Source organism: Colobus angolensis, unplaced genomic scaffold, assembly GCF_000951035.1.
Source record: "Colobus angolensis palliatus isolate OR3802 unplaced genomic scaffold, Cang.pa_1.0 Scaffold57, whole genome shotgun sequence".
Classification (NCBI taxonomy): domain Eukaryota; kingdom Metazoa; phylum Chordata; class Mammalia; order Primates; family Cercopithecidae; genus Colobus; species Colobus angolensis.
In genome coordinates this window covers 1188746-1216719 of record NW_012119265.1, presented here as the reverse complement: position 1 = coordinate 1216719, position 27974 = coordinate 1188746, and the positions used below count along the sequence as shown (strand labels likewise).

General features: G+C 43.1%; 1 protein-coding gene and 1 pseudogene across 3 annotated transcripts in view; one reads left to right on the top strand and one right to left on the bottom strand.

Moving 5' to 3' along the window:
* Positions 1-4936, top strand: part of FERMT2 (fermitin family member 2) — a 99762-nt gene extending 94826 nt beyond the window's left edge. For 2 of the 3 annotated variants that reach the window (XM_011961810.1, XM_011961809.1), the window contains 4 exons: positions 1500-1520; positions 2066-2190; positions 2506-2647; positions 3685-4936. In XM_011961810.1, coding sequence (XP_011817200.1) covers positions 1500-1520; positions 2066-2190; positions 2506-2647; positions 3685-3858 — 462 coding nt within the window. In that variant the 3' untranslated portion in view covers positions 3859-4936. The remainder of the gene's footprint in view (positions 1-1499; positions 1521-2065; positions 2191-2505; positions 2648-3684) is intronic. The other variant, XM_011961811.1, reaches the window with a different exon arrangement.
* Positions 4937-13898: 8962 nt separating this feature from the next.
* On the bottom strand, positions 13899-22302 carry LOC105526076 (annotated as a pseudogene).
* Positions 22303-27974: the final 5672 nt, after the last annotated feature.

The following is a 27974-nucleotide window of genomic DNA, read 5'->3' as shown; positions in this document are numbered from 1 at the left end:
TGGTCTCGATCTCCTGACCTCGTGATCCGCCCGTCTCGGCCTCCCAAAGTGCTGGGATTACATACAGGCTTGAGCCACCACGCCCTGCCGATCTCAAACTCTTGAGCTCAAGTGATCCACCTGCCTTGGCCTCCCAAAGCACTGGGATTACAGGCGTGAGCCACCACACTTTGCCAGAATAGACTTACAAATTGTTGGCCAGGCACAGTGGCTCACACCTGTAATCCCAGCACTTTGAGAGGCTGAGGTGGGCGGATCACTTGAGGTCAAGAGTTTGAGACCAGCCTGGCCAACATGGTGAAACCCCATCTCTACTAAAAATACAAAAATTAGCCAGGCATGGTGGTGTGCACGCCTATAATGCCAGCTACTGGGGAGGCTGAGGCAGGAGAATCGCCTGTACTTGGGAGGTGGAGGTTGCAGTGAGACATCACACTCCAGCCTGGGCAACAAGAGTGAAACTCTGTCTCAGGAAAAAAAAGAGAATTGTTTCCAGATATTACTGCCCTGGCGCCTAGTAAGTAGTGATCCTCAGAAGCTTAGTTGCTACTGCGTGTCAGGCACCACACTGGTCACACTGGACGTAGTGAGTGCTCAGTAATTATTAAGCTATATATTTTAGTTGCATTCTGGAGTCTGTAGGAAGATGTGCGGGCCACAAGGACATTCTTCCCTTCCAGGGCATGTTGACTGGTAGTTTTCTTTTGGGTCTATCAAAATAACCTGTTGTATTTAACCTACTTTAATTCCCTTCAATTATACATATATTAACTAAATACTCGATGGGTATTTTTAAACAAATACGACTCTCAAACTGGCTTTTTAAATTTTGAAGAATTATTCTATATGTTGATTTATGTTCATCTAAATGGAAATGACTAATGCCATAAAGCCGAAATTCCTCATGTACTATATGGCATCTCTTTATTTTCCCTTCCAGGAAAAAGGATGCAAAAAACACATGGTAACTGAGGGGTTTGCTTTTCTTGTGTAAAAAAAGAAACAGATGGGCACTGCACTTATTTTATGCCTTCAAATTCTTATTTCTGAAAAGCAGTGCATGGATCATATTATCTGACTAAATCTGAGAAAACTTTAAAGGCTTTTGAATACTTTTATTTTGCTACTAAAATAATTGGCTTTATCCTAACCAGTGAGAACTGGGTACATGATGTAGGGGAAAGAAATATTTGCTCTTTTTATTTTCTCCCTACAAATTTCTACCCTTAGGTTCTTTAGTAACATTTAACATTCTAAAATAATGTGGAGTGTTTCTTAGTGTTCTAAATGGAAAGTAATTGCTGCTTCCTCATTTTCATTTTTCATTCTTGCATTTACTTTGCTTGGTTTCTACCTAAAGTAGTTTTTTGCATGACTTTTGGCTGGAATTTTGGTTTGCAGGTGACCGCAACTTTTTCTTTGCTTCATTGCCATTTTTTCTGATTGCCTTTTTTTTTTCTTTCTGCTTCCTTTTTCTTTCCTCGCATTGCCATCTACAGCCAGGCTATGTAAGAGATTTGGTAAGTTCTCCATATTTACCAAAAAAGAAAAAGAAGAATAAATAAAAATTCATAGCCACAACCTTCCCTGATGGAATTTACTCCTGTAGTGAAATTTAAAATAAAAATGATTACGGTGATTTCAAGTACCTTAAAGCTGCTAACAGATAATCCTGCTAGAAACTTGTATTCCAGGTATTCATTCTGATTATAGACATAGTGCTAAATTTAATTAAAACTCATCTGTATGTGGATTAGAATGTGCTGTTCTGTAATAGTAGTACCATTATCTGTATGCATTTGAAATACGTCTCAAGTGTGGCAACTGTGTACTCCTAATAGTACTTTTTGTTGATATGTGAAAACTGAAATTAAGACTTATTTTGAAAAATCATTATATAATACATTATTAATATTTCCAAATGTAGCTTCAGATATTTTGATTTCAACTCTTACAATGTGATTTTGGGGTACGGGGTGTGTAATTCAATCTTTTGATCTTTTGTCTCGATTGTCCCATGAGAGAATAATGTTCAATGGTAAAGGTGATGTTTAATCATGTTTAGATAACAGCGAGAATCTTGGAGGCCCATCAGAATGTAGCTCAGATGAGTCTAATTGAAGCCAAGATGAGATTTATTCAAGCTTGGCAGTCATTACCTGAATTTGGCATCACACACTTCATTGCAAGGTCAGTGGTTCTGAGCATCTATGTGTAAACCTTAATCTGCATTTTTGCTTAATCTGTGTTGTGTAATTAGATATTAAACATTTAAAGCATACCTATGTAGACCCATTAACTCATATTACAGTAGAATTCAAAGACTGTTAGAATGTATTTTGTAAGCTTTTAATTTCTACATTAAAAATTCAAGATAATTGTGTTTGTTTTACTACTAAGGGAATAGCACTCTTCTAGGGTTAGAGAACACTTACCTTGAAGAAAAGCACTCCAACATGTTCCCCCACAACATGTTTGTAACTGTTCTTTTCTTAAATGTTACAGGTTCCAAGGGGGCAAAAAAGAAGAACTTATTGGAATTGCATACAACAGACTGATTCGGATGGATGCCAGCACCGGAGATGCAATTAAAACATGGCGTTTCAGCAACATGAAACAGTGGAATGTCAACTGGGAAATCAAAATGGTAAACTCATCACAATGTTACTTGAATATAGTCCTTCTGATACAAATTAGCACATTAGGAATAAAAAGGCCTATACATTCTGATGATTGTTTGTACCACCACCTCTTAAAGTACAGATAGACCATAGTTGACTATTCATTTCTCACTTAAATTTGCCTATTTCATAATTAGCCCAGTTACTAAAATTCTAAGCATATAATTTGCTTAGAATGTTGCCTTTTTTGTCTTTCTGTAATGGATAAAGCCCTTCTACTCCGAAATAGCAACTACTATTTGTTGAATGCCTACCCTGTGCCAGACATAATACTAGAGGCTTCCATTAGTACCCCGTCTCGAAACTTCATCACAGCCTTTTAAGGTAGTTGGATTACCGTACATTACAAATGAAGACACTGCAATAGAGAGGCCTGAGGGCCACCATTGTCTATGACCATGCACAAAGTAACTACAGAGTCATTTCAAACTCAGGTGCTTTAGGCTTAAAAACCTGGCACATTTAGCACTGTACATCATGTTGCCCCTGGTCTTGGAGTACACGAATATCATTTAAATTGAACTATCTTTTACTAATAAGTCATTTGGTTTAGGATCATACTGGATTTATTGTATCAATTCCTGTTACTTCAAAGAATCTTATATTTCTGAAATACTCAAACTGATACCTAAAGTTGAAATATCTGAAGCAAATATTAAAACACAGGAAGTAGGCTTTCCTCCAGGACTTGAAGAGAGGCATTCTCATTAATTGAATCGCCAGAGACCGTTTGAGAACTGAATGACCTAAACCCTTGCATTCCTAGTCTTCCTTTTCAGAACATGAAAACTTAAAAAAGGGTAGGGGAAGGGCAATAAACTTAGCTGCTTCTTTGGGACTTAAAGGCATTATTAGTTTAGGTTTTAAACAGACTAATTGAGGATCAACAAGTGTTTTGTGATGGGATAGGTTTTAAGTAGCGCAGTAGTTGCGTGAGTAGTTTTGTGTGGACCCCGCCACCTGGCATTCGGGACAGCACTGATGATTCTTGTCTTTGTTCCAGGTCACCGTAGAGTTTGCAGATGAAGTACGATTGTCCTTCATTTGTACTGAAGTAGATTGCAAAGTGGTTCATGAATTCATTGGTGGCTACATATTTCTCTCAACACGTGCAAAAGACCAAAATGAGAGTTTAGATGAAGAGATGTTCTACAAACTTACCAGTGGTTGGGTGTGAATAGAAATAATGTTTAATGAAACTCCACGGCCATAACAATATTATATTTAAAAGCTGTTTGTTATATGCTGCTTAATAAAGTAAGCTTGAAATTTATCATTTTATCATGAAAACTTCTTTGCCTTACCAGACCAGTTAATATGTGCACTAAACAAGCACGACTATTAATCTATCAGGATATAATAAACTTGAATTTGGCACACATTCCTTAGGGCCATGAATTGAAAACTGAAATAGTGGGAAAATCAGGAACAAACCATCATTGATTTAAGCTGTAAGAAACAAGCCATCTATTTTAAAGCTATCCAGGCCTTAACCTATATGAACTCTATTTATCATGTCTAATGCATGTGTTTTAATGTATGTTTAATTTGATACTATGTTTTAAAATACCCTACTTCTGGTAGCCATTTAATTCCTTCCCCCACCCCCAAATAAATCAGGCTTGCAGGAGGCCTGATGTTTAATAATGTCATTGTGTTTGACCTTGAAGGAAAATGCTGTTAGTCTGTCGTGCTTGATTTGTTTTTGTCCTTGAATAAGCATGTTATGTATATTGTCTTGTGTTTTTATTTTTACACCATATTGTATTACACTTTTAGTATTCACCAGCATAATCACTGTCTGCCTAAAATATGCAACTCTTTGCATTACAATATGAAGTAAAGTTCTATGAAGTACGCATTTTGTGTAACTAATGTACAAACACAAATTTTATAAAATTGTACAGTTTTTTAAAAACTACTCACAACTAGCAAATGGCTTAAATGTAGCATCTCTGCATTAATTAAATGCCTTTAAGAGATATAATTAATGTGCAGTTTTAATATCTACTAAATTAAGAATGACTTCATTATGATGATTTGCCACAATGTCCTTAACTCTAATGCCTGAACTGGCCATGTTCTAGTCTGTTGCGCTGTTACAATCTGTATTGGTGCTAGTAGAAAATTCCTAGCTCACATAGCCCAAAAGGGTGCGAGGGAGAGGTGGATTACCAGTATTGTTCAATAATCCATGGTTCAAAGACTGTATAAATGCATTTTATTTTAAATAAAAGCAAAACTTTTATTTAATAGTTATTTTTGTACTTGTTTTTAATGTTTACATAGTATCAATTTAGTAGAAACGAACTTCTGCCTTTTGGAAATGCTTTGCCTACATGTTGTTATTTTGTGAGAACAACTGGTTAGTATTCCACATCATCGCCAGATAGAGACACTTTATCTCAAAGGTAGTCTTTCACCTCAGTTGAAAAGCCCTCATTTTCTTAATACTTAAAAATGAATGTGTAATACCTAAATGTTAGAAATGTACTTATAAATAGAAGTTGGCTGTGGCAGAATTTGTTTTAAATAACAAAATTATTCTTGGTTTACAAAAAAAATACATATACGAATTTACTGCCAGTCATTACTGCTGTCATCATTCAAGACTCAGACTTACAGTCCTTTACCGTTTGCATATAGACCAATTCCTGATTTTCCCCTCACACAGCCTTGCATCTTTTCTCTTGTCATTGCTGTCACAATCAACCAAATTCAGTTCTTTGTCCTGTGCCTGCTGTAGTGTGGCACCATTTTAAGACAAGGCTGAGATCACATTCTCCATGACTTTTCTTTGCACTCTAAAGCCATAACAGGCCTTGCTCCAAAGTTTAAGAGCTCCTTTCCACTAAATGTTTTAAAATATACTCCCTTTCCTCATCTTTAGTAAGTGACTGTGCAAGTCACCAACTTGCATATTTAGCATCTTGCATGTCACTTACTGAAAGCCCCAAAAGATTACATTGAAACCACACCTATTCAAGTGTTTTCTAGTCCCACGGCCTCCACACAAGTGAGAAGAGCCTCTGTGCTGATTGCCCCACCTCTGGTTTGCCCTGCTGCCCTCCCAGTGATTTTGAGATTAATCCAGCCCCAACATAGCACTGGCTGCATTTCAGCTCTAATGACTTCTTATTGCCTACAGGATAAAAGCCAAAGTAAAGTGCTCAGAGGTTTTGTATGGTCTCCCAGCCCACATTTTCATCCTTATCTCCCAACAATCTGCATTCCAGTCCAGCTGGGCAGCTCACATTCTCCACTTTGCACTCATCCCATTTCCCTATCATTCCCCAAGTCTGGAATGTCTTTAGTCCTGTACCTTCGTCCAGTTTGTACCTGTCTACACCTCATCTGTCTAGCATTTTAGAAAAAGGTCAAGTGGGCCTGGCGCAGTGGCTCACACCTGTAATCCCAGCATTTTGGGAGGCTGAGGTGGGTGGGTCACGAGGTCAGGAGTTCAAGACCATCCTGGTCAAGATGGTGAAACCCTGTCTCTACTAGAAATACAAAAATTAGCTGGGCATAGTGGCACACACTTGTAATCCCAGCTACTGGGGAGTCTGAGGCAGGAGAATTGCTTGAACCTGGGAGGTGGAGGTTGCAGTGAGTTGAGATTGTGCCACTGCACTCCAGCCTGGGCAACAGAGCAACACTCCGTCTCAAAAAAAAAAAAGGCCAGGCACAGTGGCTTATGCCTGTAATCCCAACACTTTGGGAGGCTGAGGCAGGCGGATCATGAGGTCAAGAGATCGAGCCCATCCTGGCCAACATGATGAAACCCCGTCTCTACTAAAAATAGAAAAATTAGTCGGGCATGGTAGTGCCCACCTGTAGTCCCAGCTACTTGGGAGGCTAAGGCAGGAGTATCGCTTGAACCCAGGAGGCGGAGGTTACAGTGAGCCAAGATCTCACCACTGCACTCCAGCCTGGGTGACAAAGTGAGACTCCATCCCCTCCCCAAAAAAAAAGCTCAAGTGTTCTTTCTTCCACAAACACTTTCAAGTTTCTTTGTAGCCAAAAACTCTCTTCCTCTTCTGAACTGCCATTGAATTTGGTCCTTCTGTGGAACTGAAGAGTGATCATCCTTATTATGGCTGAGTATATCATGTTGCCCCTAACAAATTATTACATGTTTGAGGATTTGGTTGAATTTGGTCCTTCTGTGGAACTAGAGTATCCAAATTATTACATCCTTGAGGACTGGATCTCAGTGCTCTAGTTCCTACTTAGGATCACTTACACATGGATTTATTGAATATAATTATGGTTATCTTGGAAATAATGAAATTATTAACCAAACCAAATAACCAAAGGAATTATCATTAGAACTAAGAATCTGTGTAGCCTCAGTATAGTTTAATACAGAGCAAACTAACTTTTTTTTTGGACACCAACTATGCAATAGGAAACATGCTAAGTACTCATATTCTCTCAAGGATGCATACAGTCCAGCCTCATCATTTTTATAGATGGGGCTCAAGGAGGCCAATTGACCTGTTTAAAGTCACACATCTATGATTACTGCCAAGGCCAATCATCTCCCTGTCTAGTAGTAGTAAAAACAAACCTTACATGAAATCTGAGAACACCATTAGTAGTGACCTCTCTAGAGAGAACATAGGTCTGTCTGTGAGAACACCAGCTGGGACTCAGAGACCTAGGTTCAGCTTTCTGCTCCATGTGACTCAAGCTCATGTGGACATGAAAGCACTGGTTACAGGACCCCAACCTAGCTCCCATCCAACTCTTTCCCTTAAATCAGCAGGTTAGAAACCTGCTGGAAGCCCCTGGCCAGGCGCGGTGGCTCACGCCTGTAATCCCAGCACTTTGGGAGGCCGAGGTCAAGAGATTGAGACTATCCTGGCCAACATGGTGAAACCCCGTCTCTACTAAAAATACAAAAATTAGCCCCAACTACTCAGGAGGCTGAGGCAAGAGAATCGCTTGAACCCAGGAGGTGGAGGTTGCAGTGAACTGAGATTGTGCCACTGCACTCCAGCCTGGGCGACAGAGTGAGACTCCATCTCAAAAAAAAAAAAAAAAAAAAACCTGCTGGAAGCCCCTGATGCTGATGTAGTTAATCAGTAATCTCAACTCAGTACAAATGTTTTACATGCCTTGAGCTTTCGAAGTCAAGGAGCTAGAGACATGAACTTTATCAAGGAAAAGCCACTTGCCATTCTCAACCCTCTACTCTTACAGAGGACAAAAAGCAAGTATGTCACAGACTATACTGTTACTCTGTATACTGTATTTCTACTTTTTTTAAAAAAACGTTGAATCTTATTTAAGATGCTTTTAATGATCAGTTAGTGATGCAGTGAGATCATAATATCTATTCCTTAAAACTAAGTTTTTTTGTTTGAGGCTTGTTTTTGAAACAGAGTGTCACTCTCGCCCAGGTTGGAGTGCAGTGGTGTAATCTCAGCTCACTGCAACCTCCGCCTCCTGGGTTCAAGCAGTTCTCCTGCTTCAGCCTCCTGAGTACATGGGATTACAGGCACCCACCACCACGCCTGGCTAATTTTTGTATTTTCAGTAGAGACAGGGTTTCGCCTTGTTGGCCAGGCTGATCTGAAACTCCTGACCTCAGATGATCCTCCCTCTTCGGCCTCCCAAAGCACTGGGATTACAGGCATGAGCCACTGTGCACAGCCACCCTTATAACTAAGTTTGATAAATGATACAGCTGTTTTACACTCATCACTTAAAACATGTTAACGTCTTCACTCATCACTTCAATAATTCAGAAAGTCTGAACATAGGACTTTCTGAAATCCATCCCTTTGTGACATACCAGATCACTGATACTGAATGGATAACCCTGCACAGCTGCCATCTTATCTCTCCTTAATTCTAAAAACATAGACACTGAGTTAAAAATCCATCACTCACAAAATGTTTTGGGAGCTATTGCATCTTCACCTCTTTTTGTCCTATAAATGGTGGAAGAAAGGCAAGGATGAGCTGACTTGCTACATTGGTGTAGACCTAATGAACATGGTACAACAAGCTGATCCAACTCTTACTCTGCTATTTCCAGTCATCTCCACAAAGTAAGATCCAGGAAAAAATTGTTTACTGGAGAGCTCTGTTCTCTTCAACAAATTAACTGTGCCTTTATCTGTTTGAACTGTTTTGGTCTGGCAGCTCAAGAATGAGGGAGGTGGCAGAGATAAGTGACAGGAAATGGGAAATTTGCAATCTGGGTAAAGGGAGTAAAATTCTCAGTGAATTGCAGAGCTACCCAGAACAGGAAGCAGTAGCCAAAAAGCCTTATCTGGTGACCTTATTTCCTGCTGTGTTGATCCTCTCTTGTTTTCTCTGCTTTATTTAATAAACAGTACAAAGTTTCCCAGGCTGAATGTGTACATTAAAATTCCCTAAAGAAACATTTATCAGCAGACACACACACACACACACACACACACACACTCACACACACACTCAATTGGGTTTCCCTTTTGATGTTTGTTCATGGGCCTGCATATTACTAAAAATTACAAGCACTTAAAATAATTTGAGACCATTGTTTCATGAAATCTAATTATAGTCTCATGTGGCTTCACTGGCCAGGCATTATCTGTTTTACTGCTCAGGGAAGTGGTCCAAGTTCAATGTTAATTAAATTTGTGATTAAAAACAGCACAGCCAACCAAACAAGTTTAAAATCGTATCTGTATTAATACGGTTTGCAGATACTGCATGATAAAGAGGAGGTCTGAGCATAAAATTCTCATCTCAGATCTCAATTTTGTGACCTTTATGACAAGTGAGATTCAAGTGAACACATTTACTGTCAGGTTTACGGATCAGTGTATTTAAACAACCTTGTTTATGTCTTGCTGGCCATATTATAAATCCAATTAGAAGGAACATTGGGAAAACAGAAGAGCAAGGGGCCAGGATAGCCAAAACATTCCTAAACAATAGGTGAGGGGACTCGCCTTACTAGATAACAAGTAGTATAAAGTATATTGAAAGTGTAGCGTTGGCACAGAGATCAATAAAACAACTAGAGAATCCAAACAGAAACTCCAGAATACATATGCGCACATACAGACACTTGTTTTCTGAGAGTTGGCCATGCAGATTGGGACAAAACAAAAGGGCTTCGCAGTGAATTGTGCTGGTGCTTATCTTTATGAAACAAGAATTTGGACTACAACCTCATACCTGTATGTAGAAGTCCAAATCAATTCCAAATGGGTCAAAGTCTTGGATGTGAACGGCAAAACCACACAACTTTTAAAAGATGACAGACCATTTATATGACATTGGGGAAAGATATTTTGTGTTGAGGCACAAGTAGTACAAACTGATTACATTAATGAGAACTAGGAAGCTGCTGTAGAGAGTAAAAGGCAAGTCCAATTGAGAGGATATTTGCAACACATAATTGACAAAGGACTGGTATCCAGAAAATGAACCCGCACACAGATCAATCAAAGGAGAAATGGACAAAACATTCGGTATTTCACAAGAGGAAATCTGAAATGGCCAATACATGAGAAACTGTTCAACTTCACTAGTATTCTGGAAAACATGGGAGAAATAAATTTTAAGTACAATTAAAGTACAGTTTCAGATCTACTCATATTAGTAAAATATTTTAAATCTGACTATCAAGTATGGACTCATTGGAATACATATTGTTGGTGGGAGTATAAATTGGAACAGAGCACTTCAGAAACACTTTGACATCATCTGGTAAAATTATATTTATCCTACCCCCATGAAATTCCACTGCAAGGTATACAAACACCCTGGGGAAACTCCTGCCCATACACACCAGGAGACAAGCACAAGAATATGCAAAGCACACAACTTATAACAGGAAGAAACTAGGAACAATCAAATGTCTCAGCCATAGACTAGGGGCCGGGCGCGGTGGCTCAAGCCACCCAGCACTTTGGGAGGCCAAGACGGGCGGATCACGAGGTCAGGAGATCCAGACCATCCTGGCTAACACGGTGAAATCCCATCTCTACTAAAAATACAAAAAACTAGCCGGACGAGGTGGCGGGCACCTGTAGTCACAGCTACTCGGGAGGCTGAGGCAGGAGAATGGCGTAAACCCGGGAGGCGGAGCTTGCAATGAGCTGAGATCCGGCCACTGCGCTCCAGCCCGGGCGACAGAGCGAGACTCCGTCTCAAAAAAAAAAAAAAAGTCACTGCAGCCTAATGGACGTCAGTCTTGCTCTTGACAGCTGCCACTCTGCTCTTTTGATGTGCTTTCCTGAGCCTGGATGAGATCAGCACATGGCTCTGGCCTCTGCTGCCAAGTGAACTTCTAATTGACTGATTGTTTAGCTGCCGTGGTTTAAGAATGGAGTAATGAGCCCAGGGTCAGGGGTTCAGTCCCCTTGTGGTCCAGTTGGCTTTGTTCTCTGTTTCATACTCACAGGCTGTACCACTATCCTGTAAATCTCATAAGAGAGAAGAGACAAGAACAGACCTATCAGCTCTATTAGAAAATCAACTCTAAGCTCAAAGATCTGGTCAGTATACAGATTACAGCATTGTGATGCATTGTATGAAAAGGTCAGCTGGGCAAGGTGACTCACGCCTGTAATCCCAGCACTTTGGGAGGCCGAGACGGGCAGATCAGGAGGTCAGGAGATCGAGACCATCCTGGCTAACACGGTGAAATCCCATCTCTACTAAAAATACAAAAAACTAGCCGGGCGAGGTGGCGGGCGCCTGTAGTCCCAGCTACTCGGGAGGCTGAGGCAGGAGAATGGCGTAAACCCGGGAGGCGGAGCTTGCAATGAGCTGAGATCCGGCCACTGCGCTCCAGCCCGGGCGACAGAGCGAGACTCCGTCTCAAAAAAAAAAAAAAAAGTCACTGCAGCCTAATGGACGTCAGTCTTGCTCTTGACAGCTGCCACTCTGCTCTTTTGATGTGCTTTCCTGAGCCTGGATGAGATCAGCACATGGCTCTGGCCTCTGCTGCCAAGTGAACTTCTAATTGACTGATTGTTTAGCTGCCGTGGTTTAAGAATGGAGTAATGAGCCCAGGGTCAGGGGTTCAGTCCCCTTGTGGTCCAGTTGGCTTTGTTCTCTGTTTCATACTCACAGGCTGTACCACTATCCTGTAAATCTCATAAGAGAGAAGAGACAAGAACAGACCTATCAGCTCTATTAGAAAATCAACTCTAAGCTCAAAGATCTGGTCAGTATACAGATTACAGCATTGTGATGCATTGTATGAAAAGGTCAGCTGGGCAAGGTGACTCACGCCTGTAATCCCAGCACTTTGGGAGGCCGAGACGGGTGGATCATGAGGTCAGGAAATCGAGACCATCCTGGCTAACATGGTGAAACCCCGTCTCCACTAAAACACACAAAAAAATTAGCCAGGCGTGGTGTTGGGCGCCTGTAGTCCCAGCTACACGGGAGGCTGAGGCAGGAGAATGGCGTCAACCTGGGAGGCAGAGCTTGCAGTGAGCCGAGATCGTGCCACTGTACTCCAGCCTGGGTGATAGAGCGAGACTCTGTCTCAAAAAAAAAAAGAAAAGGTCAACACGAATGTTACTAAATGACCCAAGTCATGGCTGAGGAGTCAAGGAGCTTACCAGACACCTTCTCTTGCAGCCTGGATATTAAAGGCATTCCTGTACTGTAGACCCAGGCCTTCCATAAATGCTAACTTTATCAAATAGGAATTCTAAAAATGATGTTGATTCTCAAGAAATCATCCTACACTTTCACTATCTGAAAGTGCTTTATAGATGTATAAACATGAAGACATCAGTACAGGAAAGTTAAAGACTGTTGCCGTATAGCAAAGAATCTTGAAAACACCTAGAATCTATTTTGTTTTGCTTTTCAAATGCCCCTGGTTTGGCTGGGTGCGGTGACTCATGCCTATAATCCCAGCATGCTGCCGGGGGCGAGGCAGGTGGATCATGAGGTCAAGAGTTCAAGACCCACCTGGCCATCATAGTGAAACCCCTTCTCTACTAAAAATACAATGAAAAAAAAATTAGCTGGGCGTGGTGGCAGGCGCCTGTAATCCTAGCTATTTGGGAGGCTAAGGCAGGAGAATCGCTTGAACCTGGGAGGCAGAGGTTGCGGTGAACCAAGATTGCGCCACTGCATACCAGTGGAACTGTGAGAACTATGAAGCTGCTGTAGAGAGTAAAAGGCAAGGCAAGTCTCTGCCTCAAAAAAAAAAAAAAAAAAGGTCCTGGTTCATATAGAGAGGACCAGCAGAAGCAGTAATTACAGGTACGTAAAACCATTAGGAGACTTAAAGATACACATATATATTTGGTAAAACTAGCTCAGGGCAGCTTCAGTGAAAATGGAAAAGGCAGAGTAGCGTAGACTAAAGGAGACACACCTGAGCTTTGTCTACAAGGGTTTATTTTGAATGAAAAGCCATCATTTTTACCAGCAGTGGCAATACCAATTGATCTGTACCAAAGATGGGGAAAGGGAGCCCTAACCTTCAAAAACAGCCTCAACAGGGAAGAAACTTACTTGCCAAGAGCAAATCGGTAACTAATAGGAGGCTAATGTTGAGATCCTCCTTGTCACTTAGATTTGATATGACTTTTGTTTCTAAACCTCATACCCAAGGAATAACTTTATATAATCAGCCTAAACGTCTTCGTGGAAGGTTTATCATACTTTAGTTTCACGTATTCTCAAAAGAGCCTGTCTTGTCCTGTGTGTCACTTTTCTTTCTGATTGGGCTTTAGTCTCTAGCTTCCGGGCTCCAAGTACTCGCCATCTGGCAGTACTTTAGACATTTCCTTCTACTTTCTCATAGATTCTGCTGAAAGCAACCACATAATGAAAAGTAAATGTCTTCTGCTTATTCTTAGCAGGAAGCCGGAACTAAGTTCCTTGCAAGGCCCCATTCCAGACCTTGCGGTGCTACAGATGGAGCCTACACTGTGACCTTGACCTCTTTCACATGCCCAGAATTCCTCCTATGAAGATCTTTTAAGAGGGAACTGGACAGATGTTTTCTTTAATCTTCTCTGGTTAAGACAAATCCATGCAATGTAGAACTTCTAGAGGATTTTTGTTTTTTGTTCTTGAGGCAAACAACATGAATGAAAATTGTCTCCTCTACTTCCAAGAACTGCTTGAGAGCAAATTATGTCGATCCTTAAAAACGATTTCTAAACCTGTAAGATTTGATGGTAAAACTTGCTCTTGAGGCCGGGTACGGTGGCTCACGCCTGTAATCCCAGCACTTTGGGAGGCCAAGGTGGGTGGATCGTTTGAGGTCAGGAGTTCGAGACCAGCCTGGACAACATGGTGAAACCCCATCTCTACTAAAAATACAAAAGTTAGCCAGGCATGGTAGTGGGCACCTGTAATCCCAGCTACTTGGGAGGCTGATGCAGGAGGATCTCTTAAACCCGGGAGGCAGAGGCTACAGTGAGCCGAGGTCTTGCCACTTCATTCCAGCCTGCGAGAAAGAGCAAAACTCTGTCCAAAAAAAAAGGCCGGGCATGGTGGCTCATGCCTGTAATCCCAGCATTTTGGGAGGCCAAGGAAGGTGGGTCACCTGAGGTCAGGAATTCAAGATCAGCCTGACCAACATGGTGAAACCCCATCTCTACTAAAAATACAAAATTAGCCAAGCATGGTGGTGCATGCCTGTAATCCTAGCTACTCGGGAGGCTGAGGCGGGAGAATCGTTTGAACCTGGGAGGCAGAAGTTGCAGTGAGCCGAGATTGTGCCATTGCACCCCAGCCTGGGCAACAAGAGCGAAACTTCATCTCAAAAAAAAAAAAAAAAAAACCAATGCTGGTTGTGGTGGCTCACACCTGTAATCCCAGCACTTTGGGCAGCTGAGGTGGGTGGATCATGAGGTCAGGAGGTTGAGACCAGCCTGACCAACATGGTGAAACCCCATCTCTTCTAAAAATACAAAAATTAGCCAGGCGTGGTGGTGTGCGCCTATAATCCCAGCTACTCAGGAGGCTGAGGCAGGAGAATCGCTTGAACCCGGGAGGCGGAAGTTGCAGTGAGCAGATGTTTTGCCACTGCACTCCAGTCTGGGCAACAGAGCGAGACCCCATCTCAAAAAAAAGAAAAAAAACACTTGCTCTTAATTTATATCCTGAGAAATTAAGCTAAGAAGCTATCTGTATTCCATAAAAGCCTGGGGCATAGTCTTTTGCAATCTGTTAAGGCAACTATTCTTTAAAAAGGGGGTGGGGGTTTTAATAACTAAATGTTTATTACATAATTGAGTGATGTCTCTATATAAGAGGTCACAAATCACAGAGGCCAGTGAGTTCATTTTGTTCCAAGAGATCTACAAATTCAGAGCTGTTCCTCAGCCTGCACTGACCCCAAGGAAGCAAGTAAAGCTGTTTGGTCAACATATTCTTTTGAGAAAGGGAAGAAACTTCCCTTGGAGAGCTGAAGACCACAGCAGGTTACTAAAGTTGAGTAGGGAGAGGTAGAAAGCAAGGGGCCATTATCCTTATAACAAATTGGGTACTTTTAGTGTCCAGAAGGAAGAGAATACTATATTCAGTGAGGGAGGGCCCAGGGATGAAAAGACTCTTGGAAGACAGCACACAAGCCGTTTGATACATATCACACGGCCGGCTGATTATGACAAGCTGCTGGGTGCATGATGGCAGGGATAAGCGTTCAGCAGGCAAAGAGAGGCCGTGGGCCACAGCAACCTGGCCCAGGGGAGAGGGCAGGAAGGCACAGGCACAAGGCGGGGAAGCAAGGTTCCAGGTCAGTGAGGAGCTCCAGACCCTGACATGAAAAAATGGTAGATGCTCAATAAATATTTGTGAAAACCTCCAAAAGGGATTTTTTTTAAAAAAAGAAATTGGATAAAATCCACAAACGAAGAAGGCATGTGGAGTAATGTAGCACATGTTTGAGTTATTCAAATGAAGCTAAACTTAGCCAACTATTTCCCAAGTGCAGATGGGAAAACCAGAACATGAGGGAGATGCTATCATTTAAAATCATCCTGAAGAAAAACAGGAAAAATAATAATGTGCCTGTGGCCAGGTGTGGTGGCTTGTACCTGCAATCACAGGACTTTTGTACCTGCAATCACAGGACTTTGGCAGACTGAGGTGAGAGGATTGCTCGAGCTCAGGAGTTCCAGACCAATTCTACAACAAAAAAAAAAAGAAAGAAAAAAGGAAGGAAGGAAAGAAGGAAGGAAGGAAGGAGAAAGAATTCACCGGGTATGCCGGGTGTGGTGGCTCACACCTATAATCCCAGCACTTTGGGAGGCCAAGACGGGCGGATCATGACATCAGGAGTTTGAGACCAGCCTGGCCAATATGGTGAAACCCTGTCACCCTGTCTCTACTAAAAATACAAAAATTAGCCAGCCATGGTGGTGCTTGCTTATAGTCCCAGCTACTCGGAAGGCTGAGGCAGAAGAATAGCTTGAACCCAGGAGGCAGAGGTTGCAGTGAGCTGAGAGATCGTGCCACTGCACTCCAGCCTGGGCAACAGAGCGAGACTCCGTCTCAAAAAAAAAACCAAAAAACAAAGAATTAGCCAGGTATGGTGGTGCACACCTGTAGTCCCAGCTACTTGGAAGGCAGAGGCAGGAGGATCACTTGAGTCCAGGACCTCAAGGCCACAGCGAGCCATGATTGCACCACTGCACTCCAGCCTGGGCGGCAGAGGGAGACCGTATCTCTAAAATAAATAATAACTTTTTAAAAATACATGCATGTGAAGCATCAGTTGTAACCTAAATTAGTTTAAATGCTTGTATTGTTTGTTTGTTTGTTTTGAGATGGAGTCTCACTCTGTTGCCAAGGCTGGAGTGCAATGGCATGATCTCAGCTCATTGCACCTTTGCCTCCCTGGTTCAAGTGATTCTCCTGCCTCAGTCTCCCAAGTAGCTGGGATTACAGGCACGCGCCACCATGCCCAGTTAATTTTCATATTTTTAGTAGAGATGGGGTTTCACCATATTGGTCAGGCTGGTCTCAAACTCCTGACCTCGGGTGATCCACCCGCCTCCACCTCCCAAAGTGCTGGGATTACAGGCGTGAGCCACCGCGTCCAGCTAAATGCTTGTATTTTTAAAAAAGCCGTGGAGGAACAAAAATGAGAAAGCAACAAAAAAAAGTTTTACAGAAGTCTAAGATAAAGGGGTATAACACACTGAAGCTTCCCAAACAGGATGTCATGGAGAAGACCCGTGGGAAGCCCAATGTCCATTAAAGACACTCCTTACATTTAGGATGAGGAGACAGAGATGGGCCAGAAACACACCAGCAAGTGAGCACAGCCTCAGGGGAGGACAAAAGGAAAGGAACGAGACCACAGATAACCAGCAAGAGAGCTGAAGCGTGGGAATCTTTCTGTGACACAGCTAGCAGTGCACGGAGACCTTAGACCCAGGGCAGATGTGCTTAAATCTGCTTTTCTAAAACAAAACATGTTGTGGTGCTCAGAGCAACTTCTGTGAAGGGATTTGGAAAGCCCGTGACCCTAAATAAATTGTCAGAGACAGCTCTTTCTGGTAAATTCCATCTAGGTCCTCTAGAGAAAAAAAAAAATGACACCGGTAACCAATACTATGCAAAGCAAGAGGGACCAGCAGAGCCCTTCTCATCCCACAGCTCTGCACTCAAGACATCTTGAGGGGACCTTCCCTGACAACCCTCTCTAAAGAGTCCCCACAAGGGTCTTATTAGGTCCTCAGCATCTGTCTCCTAAGCTGAGAACTGGGAGGCTGCCCTCATCCGCACATCCCCAGTGCCTCACAGGGCCTGGCATAGAGAAGGTGCTTAAAACTAATTCCTTGACTGAAAGAAGAAAAGAACTCCAGCCAAAGGAAAAGATTAGCCCATAACAATGTGAGAACATGGAAGTGAAAGCTGCTAATAAAAGAAACTCAGAACGGTATTCCAGGCCCGGGGTTGATATGATTCTATGCTTAGTTGATTAGCTGGAGAGATTTGTTTTTCCTTTTTTCTGCTATTTTTGGGTCTAAAATCTTAGCCTTCTCTATTACTAGCTGTTGTAAAGACAGGAAATAGAGCCAATTTAAATATTGACCAAGGCCGGGCGCGGTGGCTCAAGCCTGTAATCCCAGCACTTTGGGAGGCCCAGACGGGCGGATCACGAGGTCAGGAGATCGAGACCATCCTGGCTAACACGGTGAAACCCCGTCTCGACTAAAAACTACAAAAAAAAAAAAACTAGCCGGGCGAGGTGGCGGCGCCTGTAGTCCCAGCTACCCGGGAGGCTGAGGCAGGAGAATGGCGTGAACCTGGGAGGCGGAGCTTGCAGTGACCTGAGATCCGGCCACAGCACTCCAGCCTGGGTGACAGAGCGAGACTCCTTGACCCAATCAAAACAATCCAGAGATAGGTGGCCTCAAATTCAAAAGGCAAACAAGAAAAAAAAAGTCAGGGTCGTCTGCATTATCCCTTTATGTGCTATTTGTCAGGAATGTGGAGACAGTGTCATGGAGACAAAGTTCAGAAGTTAATTCTCAAGTGTGAAGGTGAAGAGTCTACGAGTCCTTTCTCATTTATTCTTACCCAAATCTCCTGCAGTGTGACCCTATCATGCCAGTTCCCAGGTATCAGTCACATTCAAAATAAACAGAAAGGGATTTTTCCAAAACCAAATAAGAATAGTTTTTTGTTTTGGGTTTTTTGTTTTGTTTTGTTTTGTTTTGTTTTGTTTTCAAGACAGAGTGTTGCTCTGTCACCCAGGCTGGAGTGCAGTGGTGCAATCTCAGCTCACTGCAACCTCGCCTCCTGGGTTCAAGAGATTCGCCTGCCTCAGTCTCCCGAGTACCTTGAATTACAGGCACCCACCACCCCGCCCAGCTAATTTTTGTATTTTTAGTAGAGACGAGGTTTCACCATGTTGGCCAGGCTGGTCTCGAACTCCTGACCTCAGGTGATCTGGCAGCCTCGCCCTTCCAAAGTGCTGAGATTACAAGCATGAGCCACCGTACCTGGCCAAGAATACATTTTCCTACAGGTGATCTCTGCCCCACTTTCCCTCCATGAGCGGTAATGAACACTTATTGAACAAGTAGTGCATCACAGGGGCTTGGCATTGCACTTTACACCAGAGGCGTGTGATCTCACATGAATGTTACAAGCCTGAAGAGGGAACCAGACTACGGAGAAGTCGAGAAATTTTCTCAAAGCCACATAGCTGCAAAATGGCTCCAAAGCTTGTAATAGTATAATGTGTTCCGTCCCCTTTATATGGATAATTGAACATTGCCCAGGAAAAGTATAGAGATGGCAGCAAACTATGATCTATCCAATCAGTTGGTTTTTATATTTCATACTTTTAAAAACTTTTTATTATGAAAACATTCAAATATATGCAAAGAAAACACAGTATATAATGAATCACGCATGGCCTGCATAGATTTTTAAATTATCTTTTTAGCTCCTATTAATACATTAAAGACTGCTGGGATTATGCTTGAGATTGTACCGAATCTCTATTTTACTTTGGGGAGAACTGACATTTTAATATTGAGTGTTTCCATTCACAGGTATGGTATTTCTTTCCATTTATTGGAATCTTTAAGAGAAAAACTATTATTAGAAGTATCTTATTCCTAGGCCAGGTGTGGTGGCTCACACCTGTAATCCCAGCACTTTGGGAGGCCAAGGTGGGCAAAGCATCTGAGGTCAGGAGTTCGAGATCAGCCTGGCCAACATGGTGAAACCCCATCTCTACCAAAAAAAAATACAAAAATTAGCTTGGTGTGGTGGTGGGCGCCTGTAATCCCAGCTACTTGGGAGGCTGAGGCAGAAGAATTATTTGAATCCAGGAGGCAGAGGTTGCAGTGAGCCGAGATCATGCCACTGCACTCCAGCCTGGGCAACAGAGTTAGGCTCTGTCTCAAAAAAAAAAAAAAAAAAAAAAAGTAGATGCTGAATGAAAGATAATGGAAAGTAGAAACTCCAGTTTCCTAGTGATAACACAGGGCGGCCTCTCTCATTAACTTCTTAAAGAGAGTTGTGTGATTTGTCATAGAGAAAATCATTGTCTAGAGTGATTTGTGATTTTTTTTTTTTTTTTTAAGACAGTCTCTCCTGTCGCCCAGGCTGGAGTGCAATGGCACGATTTCAGCTCACCGCAGATGCTGCCTCCTGGGTTCAAAGCAATTCTCCTCTATCAGCCTCCCGAGTAGCTGGGATTACAGGTGCCCACCACCATGCCCAGCTAATTTTTGTATTTTTTAGTAGAGATAGGGTTTCACCATGTTGGCCAGGTTGGTCCTGAACTCCTGACCTCAGGCAATCCACCCACCTTGGCCTCCCAAAGTGCTGGGATTACAGGATGAGCCACTTCGCCCAGCCTGTGATATCTTGTATAGTTTCACATGTTAACTCTTGCAACTCTACAAAGACTAAGGAGAGAGAGAGAATTCACTCTGAAATAGAAAAGGGAAAATCCTTATCAGAGAACAAAAAGAGTATGCTGTTGGTACTTTTTATGAGATTAACATTCAGCAATGGTTAACTTCCCCATGGCCAAATTAATTAGATTAAGGAGGCATTATGAGATGCATTTTGAATGTGATCCAGATACATCTTTCCCTTTGTGAATAAAAGGTGCTTTAGGGATAACTAAACCAAATTCTAAAACTATTTTTCTCTACTGTGTAGTAGAGATGATTTGGGCTAGAAGTTTACAGGATTAAAAAGTCAGCCTTTAGTAATTTAAAAAACACCTGAATTCTTGAAATGTATGAATGGAACTATTAACACATCCAGTACTCTAGCCAGGTGTGGTGGCTCACACCTGTAATCCCAGCACTCTGGGAGGCTAAAGAGGGAGAATGGCTTGAGTCCAGGACTTTCAGACCAGCCTGGGCAACATGGCAAGACCTCATCTCAACAAAAAATATAAAAATATTAAAATATTTAAAAATATATAAAACATAAAAAATTGGCCAAGTGCTATGGCTCACACCTGTAATCCCAGAAGTTTGAAAGGCCAAGGCGGGTGGATCACTTGAGGTCAGGAGTTCAAGACCATCCTGGCCAACATGGTGAAACCCTGTCTCTACTAAAAATACAAAAATTAGCTGGGTGTGGTGGCTTGTGCCTGTAGTTCCAGCTACTCAGGAGGCTGAGACAGGAGAATCGCTTGAGCCTCCCAAAGTGCTGGGAATTTAGGAGGCAGAGGTTGCAGGGAGCCGAGATCACGCCACTGCACTCCAGTCTGGGCAACACAGTGAGACTGTCTCAATCGATCAATCAATAAAAATGAATTAGCTGGGCGTGGTGGCATGTGCCTGAGGTTCCAGCTATTTGGAAGGCTGAGGTAGGAGGATCTGTTGAGCCTGGAAGGTCAAGGCTGCAGTGAGCTGTGACTGCCACTGCACTCCAGTGTCACCCACTGCACTCTGGGTGACAGAGTGAGACCTGTCTCAAAACAAACCACAAGCCATCCCGTACTCACCAGAGGTATCCCAGCATCAATAATACACTCTACATCTTAAATATCTGGTATTTAAACAAGTGCAAGCAATTCAAATTAGAATCATTATAAAATCATGACAAATCCCACAAGGAGATAACTGTGTGTGTGAATGTGTTGGAGATGGAGGTGAGGGTCACAGGAAGAGAATTCTCTAGTTAGAAGTTTTTCAGCACTACCATCTTTTCATTTTTCCTCCAAAGATGGACTGGCCAGACAATATCTGAAAGAAATGTTGCCAGGCCTGGGGAAGTGTCTGCTGCTGCCAGGACAGCATTAGAATAAACAAAAGAGGGCCGGGCCCCATGCATGCACATCTCTGGATTACTCATGCTCACGCTCAGGGCCTCTCCCTGGCACAGCTGTGAAGCAGGCAAAATTTATCTTTAGACTCTCCTACTTCCCCTTCTGGGTCTTGGTCCTCTCTCCTGGTTCCATCCGAGCTACTCAATGCCTCATGCTGTCCAGGGTAGCACCACACCCAGGCACCCACATTCCTCCTTGGAAGGTGACCTTGTCCCCAAAGTAAAGTTTCTTCCTCTCCCTCTCCTTCTCCCCAACCCTCCACTAAAGTTAAAGTTAAAATTCTCCTCCTCTCAGCTAACTGCCTGGGAGGAAAGCAATGTAAATGAATTCATACCGGTACGTGAGTCACTAATATTTTTTATTCCTCCCATGTGTACTGGCATTTTAAAAGTTTCTTAAGACAGGGCCAGGCACGGTGGCTCACACTTGTAATCCCAGCACTTTAGGGGGCCAAGGCAGGTGGATCATGAGGTCAAGAGATCGAGACCATCCTAGCCAACATGGTGAAACCCCATCTCTACTAAAAATACAAAAATTAGCTGGGCGTGGTGGTGGGCGCCTGTAGTCCCAGCTACTCAGGAGACTGAGGCAGGAGAACTGCTTGAACCTGGGAGGCGGAGGTGGCAGTGAGCCGGGATCACGCCACTGCATTCCAGCCTGGAGACAGAGCAAGACTGTCTCAAAAACAAACAAACAAAAAGTTTGTTAAGTTAAAGGAATGCTTCCTTTAGAAGGAAAACTCAATCTGTAGGATACCCAGCAAAGGAAATTTGGGGAGGCCCGAGTTTCCTCAAACCATCCAAAGGCCATGGAGCCAATAGAGTCATTCCCTAGACCAGGTCTCCTCACCCCGACTGCAGACAAGTTCATGACCCACACTGACTCTTGGGCAAAGGGCTGGTGAAAAACTGTGGCAAATGCATGGATTTTGAAAATGTATTAAAAAGTGAAATATAAATCTAAAAGGTTGGATTTAATTCTAACAGTTTTCTTTTCTCAATGTCGAATAAAACAGAATGATTAACAAGGATATCAAGACCATTCAATGGAGAAAAGGACCATCTTTTTCAACAAATGGTGGTGGGAAAACTGGATATTCACATGCAGAAGAATACAACTGGAGCCTTATCTTACACCTCATACGGAAATTAACTCAAAATGGATCAAAGACTCAAGTGTAAGAGTGAAAACTATACAAGTCTTGGAAGAAAACATAGGAATAGGCAGGCACAGTGGCTCACATCTATAATCCCAGCACTTTTAGAGGCTGAGGCAGGAGGATTTCTTGAGGCCAGGAATTCAAGACCAGTCTGGGCAACATAGGAAGATACCATCGCTACAAAAGATAAAAAGTTAGCCAGGCACAGTGCTGCACACCTGCAGTACCATCCACGTGTAGCAGCAATTAGCAAGGTTGAATTTCCTACCGATCTCTCCTTCAGCTGCTGGCAAGTCGTCTAGAGCTAATCCATTCTGATAGAGAGCATTTCTCATCTGAGTTTCTTGCGGGGCCAGAATAGTCAAGGTTCTGCCGGTTTTCTTAGTGATTGTTTTTAAGACAGCTTGTAACCACATGATTTGGTTGATCATGTAAACGGGGGTCCGACGCCCACAGGCCGTCTGGTGCCTGAGTAGCAGCCCTCTAATATTGTATGATTCTCTCAGGAGGCCATTTAAGGCGGGAGAATTGCTGGAGCCCGGGAGATTGAGGCTGCAATGACCCCTGATCACACCACTACCCTCCAGCCTGAGTGATAGAGCAAGATCCTATCTGAAAAAAATAAAAAAAGAAAGAAAACATAGGAGTAAAACTTCATGCTATTGGATTTGGCAATAATTTCTTTGATATGACGCCCGCCAATAGCATGGCCAACAAAAGAGAAAAAGAGCTAAACTGAATTTCACCAAAATTTAAACCTTCTAAAGGAAACTATCAACAGAGTGAAAAGGCAACCCACAGAATGCGAGAAAATATTTACAAATTGGCTGGGCATGGTGGCTGACACGTGTAATCCCAGCACTTTGGGAGGCCGAGGTGGGAGGATCTCTGAGCCCAGGAGTTCGAGACCATCTTGGGTAACATAGTGAGACCTCATCTCTATGGGGGGGGAAAAAAAAAAGTAAAAAAAGAAAATAGTTGCAAATCATATGTGATAAAGGATTAATATCCAGAATATATAAAGAACCCCTAGGCTGGATATGGTGGCTCACACCTGTAATCCCAGCACTTTGGAGGCTGAGATTCGGAGATCACTTGAGCTCAGGAGTTTGAGACCAGTCTGGGCAATATGGTGAAACCTCACCTCTACAAAAAATACAAAAATTAGCCAGGTGTGGTGGCACTCACCTGTAGTCCCTGCTACTCAGGAGGCTGAGAGGTAAGAGGATTGTTTGAGCCCAGGAGGTGGAGGCTGCAGTGAGCCAAGATTGCATCGCTACGCTCCAGCCTGGGTGACAGAGTAAGACACTGACTCAAAAATAAAGTAAAATAAAACAAAGGAAATTCTAACATATGCTACAATGTGGATGAATCTTGAAGACATTAGGCGAAAAGAAATAAGCTAGTCACAAAAGGACAAATAATTATATTATTCCACTTATATGAGGTGCCTAGAGTAATCAAATTCTTAGAGTCAGAACCTAGAATGGTGAATACCAGGAACTGAGAAGGACAGAATGAGGGGTAACTATTTAAGGGGTATAGAGTTTCAGTTTGGGGTGATGGGAAAGTTCTGGAGATAGCGGTAAATGTGATTGTACTTAATGGCACTGAATTGTACACTCAGAAAGGGTGAAAATTGTAAATTTTATATTTTGTATATTTTCACACACACACACACACACACACACACACACACACAACCCTACATGAGCTTTTAAGATAATTATCTCACCCCACAAGGTCAGGTTTATAATCTAAAATGTATTTCCAACTTTTTAATAGCTAAAACTAATACAAGGTGATTTGATTCGTCCATTTTGGCCCTAGAATATAAATCAAGACTTCCAAGTCTCTCTGGATCCAGTTTAACAACAAATTGTTTGGCTGGGCTGGTAGAAGGCCTGGAAGCTCTGGCTGACACCTGAGAATAACTGGCCCAATGGTTGACCCTGCTGGCCCCAGCAGCACTGGTATCTACCTTTCAGAAGAGACATCACGGCCCTCACACAGAAGCCCTGTGTTTATTACCTCCCAAGCGCAAGTCTGAGAAAGGCTTTTCCGCCTCTCAGATGAACTGCACCAGGGCCTTCACTCCCCACTTCTGCAGTGGACAATCATATTTAGTACATACGACAACAGCCTTCTCCTTCGCCAAGCTTTGGTCAGCCTCCTCTGAGTCCTCTGCTCAACAGGCCTGGACCTTGACCCCTGTTGTTACCAGTTGAGGGTGTCCAGCCTCCTGCTGTTTTGAAAAAAGAATTGGACAAAACGCACAAAGCAAGGAAAGAATGAAGCCACAAAAGCACAGATTTAACGAAACAAAAGCACACTCCACAGGATGGGAGCTACCTGAGCAAGGGGCTCAAGGGCGGGGTTACAGAATTCTGTGGGGTTTAAATACCCCCTAGAGGTTTCCCACTGGTTACCCGGTGTATGTGCATGTAATTGAAGAGGCTGAAGTGAAGTTACAAAGTTATTTACTTGTTGTACCCCCTATGCAAATGAAGAAGGTGAAGTGAGGTGACAAGGTTATTTAGTTGGTGTACCTCCTATACAAATGAAGAGGATGTTTCCTGTCATAGCTGAAGTTATTTACAAAGTTATATACAAAGTTATTTACTTGGTCTTAGAAAGCTAGGGTTTTTCTGTTGGATTTAGCTCTAGGAAATCCTTAGGTTCCCTGCCCCAGACCCTATTCTCCTGCCTCACTGCCCTTGCTGGGTCTCCATAAACCCAGTTTTAGCAAGAATCCTGCCGAGTCCATACAGAGAGAATCCCCACCCCTCAATATCTGATCAAGTTCCTCATCCCCCGGGACCTTTGACATGTAAGTCCTTGACCTGTCTTCAGCAAGAATCCTATGTTATCAGTTTAGCAAGAAGCCCCCTATCCTTGATGTCTCTTAGTAATTTCCATCCACTGACTCCCTCACTCTGCTTGCTGGCCATCAAACCTCAGCTGTCTTGATTATATTCAGAGCTGAGCCCAGTCTCTCTGTTTCAAAGCTCTTACTGCAATTGTCCTGAGCAAAGTCCGCCTTACTATTTTAACAAGTGTGTCAGATTAGTTTTTTCTTTAACACACAGCAGGAACCTTGGAAGGCTTAAAAATGTTGGCATTTCAAAAGCAATAGTCCCATGGGAATCATAGTTACTGGCAAAGTAACCAATAATTTATCTGATCATCTAATTGCATTCTGGTAAATAAAATCCAACAGCATTTGTCCTATGAGTCCATAGGTTCACGACCTTCTAAAAGCTAGAAAATTTAGTGATTATATCCGAGCCCTCTTGGGAGAATAGAAAAAATATTATTCAGGCTGGGCACAATGACACACCTGTAATCCTAGCACTTTGAAGGCTGAGGCAGGCGGATCACCTGACATCAGGAATTCGAGACCAGCCTGGCCAATGTGGTGAAACCCCTTCTCTGCTAAAAATACAAAAATTAGCTGGGCGTGGTGGCAGGCGCCTGTAATCCCAGCTACTCGGGAGCCTGAGGCAAGACAATCACTTGAACCCAAGAGGTGGAGGTTGCAGTGAGCCGAAATTGCACCATTGCACTCCAGTCTGGCCGACACAGAGAGATTCTGTCTCAATAAATTAATTCATCAATTAAATCAGGGATTTAAAAAACAATGCCTAAGGCTTGAAATCCTGTTGCAGGCAGTCTAAATCCTACACACATTTACTGTCACCACCTGCCTACCCCACCCCTGACCCAGCACACTTTCAGCCCTCGCCCCCACATACGGGCACACGTGCTGCTCTTGTTAGGTGACGCACAACAGTCCTCAGTGACCCGCATTTCCCTCCCACTCTGTAGGCTCCTTAGACATGTTCCTTGGTTTCTCAAGGCCGTGGCACCTGGCAGAGTCTGCAACCCACTCCAAGAAATTGGAGGGGCTGCCGTCACTGTCGGTGACGTGGGAGGCCATTGCTGGGACGCCACCCTGTCTGTGCTTAAAAGAGAACACAGCCCGGCGGCTGGAGGGTGTCGGTCTGCATGACTCATTGGAGAAGCTGTCTCCTTGGGAGGAAGTGTGGAGCAGCCTCTCTAAATTTCATTTAGGTAAATTAAGGGGTGGAAAACCACTTGAAGTAGGAAGGCAAAGGCCAGAATTTATCCCTGGACATGCAACTGCTTTCTACATTTGGCCAGTACAGAGTCATTCAGATGGAAACAATTTATTCCCTTCAAACCATGAGAAAGAAGCATGCCTTTGTCCTCTGTCAAGGTGTCCAGGGACTCATGGGTGGCTCTCATTAATGAAAACAACTGTTTCGCATTCACATCACACCTAATCTCCCGTATGGTAAATAATGGAAAGTACTTTAGAAAAGTGCTTGGAAACCTCTATTTCATCAAAGATGCTTCTCTGCATGTAGTATTAGCAGACCTCTTTGGCCCAAGGCCATTTGAGTTTCCAGGGAAGAGGCATTGATGGGATTAGGTAACTAGGTCATTTGTCTTCATTAACTTTATTACTAACTTCCTGACTCTGGTTATAGGCCCCACAATTAGTTTGTTTCTAAGTGAGAATCATATTTAGGGTTTTCAATGGCAATTGTTTTATTCATTAAGTTTTCTAAGTAACACAAAAAAGCTTTCTTTTTCACAAAAATAACATCTGCTACCTGGGGATTTCTGCCTGGTAATTAGCTAACTGGTAATCACCTAAATATGTACCCACCTCATCAAATTTTAATTTTTTTCCTGTTTTTTTTTTTTTTTTTTTTTTTTTTTTGAGACGGGGTCTGGCTCTGTTGCCCAAACTGGAGTGCAGTGGCTGGATCTCAGCTCACTGCAAGCTCCGCCTTTCGGGTTCACGCCATTCTCCTGCCTCAGCCTCCCAAGTAGCTGGGACTACAGGCGCCCGCCACCTCGCCCGGCTAGTTTTTTGTATTTTTTAGTAGAGACGGGGTTTCACCGTGTTAGCCAGGATGGTCTCGATCTCCTGACCTCGTGATCCGCCCGTCTCGGCCTCCCAAAGTGCTGGGATTACAGGCGTGAGCCACCGCGCCCGGCCTGTTTTTTCTTTATACGGCCAGGCGCGGTGGCTCACGCCTGTAATCCCAGCACTTTGGGAGGCCGAGGCGAGCAGATCACGAGGTCAGGAGATCGAGACCATCCTGGCGAACACGGTAAAACCCTGTCTCTACTGAAAATACAAAAAAATTAGCCGGGCGTGGTGGCGGGCGCCTGTAGTCCCAGCTTCTAGGGAGGCTGAGGCAGGAGAATGGCGTTAACCCGGGAGGCGGCAGAGCTTGCAGTGAGCTGAGATCATGCCACTGCACTCCAGCCTAGACCACAGAGTGAGACTCTCACAAAAAACCAAAACAAAACAAAACAAAAAAAAAACACTAAGCTATTTTCACAG